Genomic DNA, 7,372 nt, shown 5'->3' with positions numbered 1-7,372 from the left:
TAGGCTTCAACAAGCAAACTTCAATCCAATTACCCTTTATATAAGAATAAGAATGAATCTTCATAAAGTCAGCTCATATAATTTTTTTTTAACAATCTTAATATAGGTTTTGATCATATATGTTCTTTTTGACATAATGCATAGAACTACCTATAACCCCTCTTCAACCTATAAATAGGAGTATAATGCGCTTCAACACACTCAAACCTACATCATTCTACATTGGCAATAATGCTTATACTAATCGAGCTAAAATTTAATCGGCCAGCTCATGTAATTTTGAATTGCATATATCGCTAAATAAAATAAGTAGATCATATAAGAATCATTGAAAAATTATCTTAATTCAATCTTTTCTCCAATAACAAACATAAGATTATCTAGACAAAATTCTAAAAAAATACAAATAAATAACTAAAATCAAATAAGACAAATTATAAAATAAGCCTAATACGAAATATGATCCTCAATGCTCCAAAAAAAAATCAATATTGATAACAAAATTAAACTACAACCGTAAATTTTACTTTTCAAAAATAAAATTGTAAATATCATTGGAAGCTAAATATAGTTCACAATTTTTATTTTCGTTTGACAAAATTGTGAATTAAGCATGAAGTTCAAAACAAGGAAAGAAAGGGATAAAAGTAATACATGTTATGTGAAGTGTGAAAAGGAATGCATAAATTCCATTGGCTGTTCGACTATCTCACGGATTCTCCATTTCTTAATGCCTTTACGTATCCTATCCGTTGATATATCATCAATTGACGTCTTAAATTCTTGAACAAAATATTAAAAATGCGCCAAACTTTAAATCAATGCCGCTTAAAAGAGCGAATCCTATTGGCCGTCTTTCATCGCACATGGATCACGACATTAAAAACTTAGTAGCCGTCGATAACCCATTTAATCTACGGCACAGATTGACCTATTTAAAATATTTCCTAAATCCTCATTCCCGCTTTCCCTTTTATATATCCCCAGATTCACCAAATCGTTCCATCGAAAACCTTTTCCTTCAAAAAATTATAGCTTTCGAGCAATCTAAACACTCATTTTCTCATCAAATCGTTTTGACATATGGCTCGTACCAAGCAAACTGCTAGAAAATCAACCGGTGGTAAGGCTCCGCGTAAGCAGCTGGCCACTAAAGCTGCTCGGAAGTCAGCACCGGCGACCGGAGGAGTGAAGAAGCCTCACCGTTTCAGGCCAGGAACTGTAGCTCTTAGGGAAATCAGGAAGTACCAGAAGAGCACCGAACTCTTGATCCGAAAGCTTCCGTTCCAGAGGCTTGTGAGAGAAATCGCTCAAGATTTTAAGACTGATTTGAGGTTCCAAAGCAGTGCCGTTGCTGCTCTTCAAGAGGCTGCTGAAGCTTACCTTGTCGGACTGTTCGAGGATACTAATCTATGTGCTATTCATGCTAAGAGGGTTACCATTATGCCTAAAGATATCCAACTTGCTAGGAGGATTAGAGGAGAGAGAGCTTAGGTCTGTTAGTTTTTAGTTGATTGATTCCTAGAATTAGAAATCTGTACTTTTTTGTTCATTTTGTTGTATTTGCAGTCTCTGCAAATCATTAATGAAATTCTATGGAATTTTAACGGTTTCATGAAATTGCAACATATTCTTCAAGTTGCGAGGTTCAACCGTATAAGATTTGCTTGTTCTATTTCACATTTAATCTGGTGATTGTTTCTGAATCTTTTTGGCGAGGAGATGTAGAGATATGCAGCACATAGACACATTGGGACAATTGCGGATTTCAAATTCTATTGTTCCCCACAGGTGAAATCTGCTTTGTATCTGTTTTTCCAGCAGTCTGCCTTATGTTCCTTGATGCCTTTAAACATTTTTAAAGGCATTGAATTTAACTTGTAATTTTTGTCCCAGCGGATTTCAAATTCTAACGTCGTGATTAGTGAAATTTGTACCTTTAGTGCAAAATTTTTGTCATAATAACTTGGAATTTTTTGAATTAATAAAGTAAATGAAATAAAAATTTATTTAGACTAATAATATATTAAACGAATAATATGAATTTACTTACTTGTAATATTCATAATAAAATTAAATAAATTTGAAAGAGTACACTTCATATTCATATTGATACACTTCTATTGTAATTTATGTTTATTATTATTTATTATTATATTAAAGTTATGTAAAATTCAAATAGATAAAATCCTATAAATATTGAATTGCAATTTATATTTATATTAAGTTACAAGTTCACTATAGTTTTAATTATTAAAATGTATAAAATATATATATATATTAAAATAAAATATTTTAATTATTTCATACTAAATGAATTAAAAATATATTATCAAATAAATAAAAATAATTAATTTATATACTTAAAAATAAATATTCAACCTTAATTTAAATAATTAACACTATTATTATTGCGACATTGAAAAAAACTAGACATTGTATAAAAAATTTAAAATAATTACTTACATTAATTGAAATTTTAAATATATAAATAATTAACCTAAAATAATTAAACATTTAAATAAATAACGCATGAAACTTGTAAAATTTAACTTTTTAGTTTTAGGTGCATGATAAAGTATCATGTGAATGTGAAGAGCAATATGAACAAAAGGCAAAAGAAAATGGATGAATTTCATTGGCTGTTTGAATGTCACGTGGATCACTATCAAGTTCTCACTAGCTTTATTTGATCACACCCGTCCAGATATCTCATTAATGAACGGCTTAGATCGACCCTCACAATCCCGAACTTAACTGCCGTCGATAATAATAAAATATACAGTTCATATTGGCCCAATTTTAAATATTCCCGCTCCCCCAAATTTCCCTTTATATATCCCCTCCAAATTCTGTCAAATACCTCATCGAAAATACTTTCCACAGATTATCCTTCTTCGTGCAATCCGATCAGCCAAATTCTCTTATTGTCTTATTGAATTGTTCAACAAATGGCTCGTACCAAGCAAACTGCTAGGAAATCAACCGGCGGCAAGGCTCCACGTAAGCAGCTAGCCACGAAGGCTGCTCGGAAGTCAGCTCCGGCGACCGGAGGAGTGAAGAAGCCTCACCGTTTCAGGCCAGGAACTGTAGCTCTTAGGGAAATCAGGAAGTACCAGAAGAGCACCGAACTCTTGATCCGAAAGCTTCCGTTCCAGAGGCTTGTGAGAGAAATCGCTCAAGATTTCAAGACGGATTTGAGGTTCCAAAGCAGTGCCGTCGCGGCTCTTCAAGAGGCTGCCGAAGCTTATCTCGTCGGACTGTTCGAGGATACTAATCTGTGTGCTATTCATGCTAAGAGGGTTACAATCATGCCCAAAGATATCCAGCTTGCTAGGAGGATTAGAGGAGAGAGAGCTTAGGTCAGATTGTTTTTAGTTGATTGATGTTTAGGATTTGAGATCTAGGTTTTTGCTCATTTTATTGTCTTTGCAGTCTCTGCAAATGTTCGGTGTAAATCGATGAAAATTTAATGGATGCTTTACCATCATGAATCGTTTGTTCGCTGTTCTATAGCACAGCAAGTAGTCTTCGCTTCCATCAACAGAATTCTACACTTGGTTAATTGGAATTTCTTCTCTCTTTTTCTTTACTTTTTGCTATGAACTTACCCGTAAAGTACAGTCTCCATTTGACCAATCATTGTATCAATCCAATAGCTGGTCTTCAACTTCCTTTTTCCTAGCAGAGTGTTCAAGAGTTCAAGATTAAAAATAAATTTGATTCATAGATTTTTGTTATTGCCAAAATCAACACATAACGTTGAGAAACGTGTTTGTAAATTGCAGTGTTGGATATACGTACGATGTTTTAAGGGTTAAAATCAGGCTATTGAGAAATATGGTTGCTGATAACCACCCAACGTTTGTGGTGATGTTGTATTAGATACAAGTGGAATGGGTGAAGAAAAGGCTCATTTAATCATCGCTTGCAATGTTAAATGATTTTACTTGTTATCCGTAATTGTCGAGTTGCTATACATAATGTTGTACTATTTATAATTATACAAAAATGACACGTTTGAAATTTGAATTGTTAGTATAATTGGTGAGTTTTTTTATAATTGGAACACTCTGTTACATTATACTTTTTAATTGTTGAAGAGAATGAGAATTAAAATAATTATTAAGTAATTTTTCAAACGATAGTATATGATTCTCCAGAATATATTATAAGCATGAACACATAAATATTTGAGATGATTTTGATCAAATTTTTATAAAGATATATTATAAATATTAAAAATTGTACAATAAAAAGTAATTTATGTGTATTTTATAAAGTTATAACAAAAATATATTATTTAAATTCTAAAAATGTTCTAAAGTTATGACAAAAAAGTATATTATAAAAAATAATTTACGTGTTATAAAAGACTAAAAATGTTATAATATATTTATTTATATAAAGTTAAGACAAAAAAATATGTACATAAGTTATTTATGTCTCCATACTATATATAATAAAAATAATATATTTATTTTAAAAAAAATTATTATAATTTTTTCACCTTAACTTATTTATAAAAAATAACTTCCAAAACTGTGGAAAAAAATATTATTTATAAGAAATATTATAAAATTTATTGAACACTTTATAAAACATTTTTTTTATCAAAGTTATATATTATAAATTTTATATTATTTTGATTTAATTTACATATAATCAGGGGCGAAGCTAAAAATTTTTTTAAGGGCTGAAATTAGATCGTATATTTTTTACAATAATAAAAATGTAATTTCACCATTTTAATATCTATATCTTTATAACCTTTAAAGGATTAAATCAAATTTTTATCATTTTTAGGAGGGTCAAAGTGCAATTTTACCTTTACTAATTTAAATTTTTATAAATTTTAAAGGGGCCTAAATGAAAATTTTTTCATTTTAGGGGGGTTGGGACCCTTGCCAACTCTCTAGCTACTCTCCTACATATTATAAAAAAAGGTTATAACCTAATATAATTCTTTCTCCAAGTTAGGTTTGTATAAGGTTTTATAATTAAAGCTAGAGACCCTTTGCGTCTTAAATCGAATTGTTATGTGTTAGATGCTAGTTATGTAAATACAAATGGCTTTCTTGTACCATATTATGGGGGTATGATACTATTTAAAAGAAGGGAGCAAGACACAAGCACCAGAGGTGGCTTATGAACTCTTTAATTTGAGACATTCAAAACTTTGAAATTTGGTTAAGAGGATATTTGTTCTTCAGAAAATATATTTCTCATATAAACAAAATAACCTCGATATAGTATAAAAATAATAAGGTTGGATGGTGTTAGTATGTTGCATACTTTATAACCCTATTTATAAGTGGAATTAGGATGATCCATACTTTAAAGAGTATATGAAAGAATGAGATCTTAAATATATGTTAAATGTTAAAGAGAGAATCATAAGGTGCAGTATGGTGGTTGCTCACTTCATCCCTAAACCATGAGGTCGAGGATTAAATCTCTACCCATTAGGATGGAACACATTTTATGACTAATTATTTACCTCTTTGAACATCATAATTACGTTGCTTCGTTGGGTCACCACTCCATAATGAGCATGTTGTCCACTGATGTATTATGTTATCACTGCAATTATTCTCATTATGTATGGTTTTTGGCCACTCAAATTACCTGTCAACTTCTGGATTGTATAAAATTTATTAAAAATTGGATGTTGTGAATAGATGACAAAAAGGATGAACAAGGCAAGCCTTAAAAAAACAAGTGTGGTGGTTGGTGGTTATGATGAAATTGATACGTGACAAAGGACATGGGAATTACCTCTTTTGTAGCGATTCTAGAGAGTGTTTGAAGAGAAAATTAAGAATATTTAAGTTTGTCGAAATATTTCAAAAGGCTATCAATGAAACGTTAAAATCTTATTTATACCTCTGTAGAGGATGTTATAAAAGAAGTGAGGGTAAATGTGCTATAAATAATGAGTAGTGTGAACGAGACATGGATAATGGAAAATAAGATATACAAATAGTAAAAATAACTTACATTCACCTCAAACATTTTGGTTAAGAGAGTGCTATTTACATACTATACAGATGCATTGTTTATTTAACAAGGAAAAGGAGAAAGAGGAGGAGTGTGTTTATTGGAAGAAAGAATTTGCCGAAAAAATATTCAATAATAAATGAATCAGTGTGTTAGTCTGAAAGTTACGGTGTTCATCGTCTCAGGTATGGTTTGGGTTCAAGTCGCGCTGATTGTTTTGCTGTTTGGACTTTACCCTACTCTTATAATTTACAAAAAAAAAAATCAATAATAAATGAAGTTTATTATTATGAATATATAACCAACTATGCTATGTAATGTTCATTGACCATTATGATTTTTAAGAAAAGCTCAACTTAAAAAAGAAAAGAGAATGATTTTTTTATTGAATTTGGTGTTACGCCGTGCAACAATGTAGTTGGATAATGACGAGAATATTATCACTTTATACATTAAATTATATTATTATGAGGGTGTTTTTATAATTTTATATAAAAAATCGAAATATAAGTACATTTACACTAAATACTAATATAAAACTTTTTATTGAGTTTGGTGTTATGAATTAGCTGTGCACCAACTCAATTAGGTAATATGAGAACATCTTTACATTATAAAGTAAATTATATTATTTTGTGGATACTTTTGTCAATTTATATAGAAAAATAGAAATATAAATACATATAATAAGGTTTTAAGCTGAATCTTTATCATTTTTAATATTTATATTTTACCATTTAATCAAAACCTATTTTGTTATTTATATAAATTCTTTTATATCTATTATATAATTACGTGATTCATTAATATTGTGTGTGACATAATCTAATAAATATTGCATTTATATGTCAATTATTGGATAAGCATGATCTCAGCATATTTCTTTTGCTATGATAATAAAAAAAACAAGGACATAAAAAAATAAAAGGTAAAATGTGCTATAAGTCCCTTTCTTTTAAAGATTTAAAAAACTAGGTCTAATGATTAACATTGTTAATTTTTTGTTATATTCATGATAATTACGTATTTTTTTAATTGTATGGATTCCCAATGAGCTTTTTTTGAAATTTCAAAACATCACACTAACAAATTTAATAAAAAATTAATAACATTAATAGTTGGACTTGAATTTTAAAATTTGAAAGATGGAGAGACTAAATTCCTGATAATAAAAATACATGGATACAAGGACTAAATTTTCAATTTTAGAAAAGAACAGTGACTTATGTCATATTTTAACCAAAAATAAAATAAAGTATGTACTACTATGTGAATTGTGAAGTGTCAAGATCTATGGATAAATCCATTGGTTGTCCGGATATACCACGGATTGTTATGCAATGCTCACTGACTAATAGATCATATCCGTCAA

At 29.5% G+C, this 7,372-nt stretch overlaps 1 protein-coding gene across 1 annotated transcript; it reads left to right on the top strand.

The window, feature by feature from the left end:
- Positions 1–990: 990 nt before the first annotated feature.
- LOC121203319 (uncharacterized) lies at positions 991–3,490 on the top strand. Its single transcript, XM_041079388.1, has 4 exons — positions 991–1,491; positions 1,570–1,646; positions 1,729–1,791; positions 2,939–3,490. The coding sequence occupies exons 1-4, from the start codon at positions 1,084–1,086 to the stop codon at positions 3,360–3,362; spliced, it is 972 nt and encodes a 323-aa protein (XP_040935322.1). The 5' UTR covers positions 991–1,083; the 3' UTR covers positions 3,363–3,490.
- Positions 3,491–7,372: the final 3,882 nt, after the last annotated feature.

This window comes from Gossypium hirsutum, chromosome A10 (genome assembly GCF_007990345.1).
Source record: "Gossypium hirsutum isolate 1008001.06 chromosome A10, Gossypium_hirsutum_v2.1, whole genome shotgun sequence".
NCBI lineage: Eukaryota > Viridiplantae > Streptophyta > Magnoliopsida > Malvales > Malvaceae > Gossypium > Gossypium hirsutum.
The sequence above is the reverse complement of the archived record's forward strand: the minus strand, read 5'-3'. Positions and strand labels throughout refer to the sequence as shown.

Bases quoted from the DNA above. Each gene is read 5' to 3' on its own strand.
- LOC121203319 (XM_041079388.1), top strand. From the start codon at position 1,084: ATGGCTCGTACCAAGCAAACTGCTAGAAAATCAACCGGTGGTAAGGCT. The intron at 1,492-1,569 runs TAGGTCTGTTAG...TTGTATTTGCAG, and splicing joins GGATTAGAGGAGAGAGAGCT to TCTCTGCAAATCATTAATGA. The intron at 1,647-1,728 runs GTTCAACCGTAT...GAGGAGATGTAG, and splicing joins CATATTCTTCAAGTTGCGAG to AGATATGCAGCACATAGACA.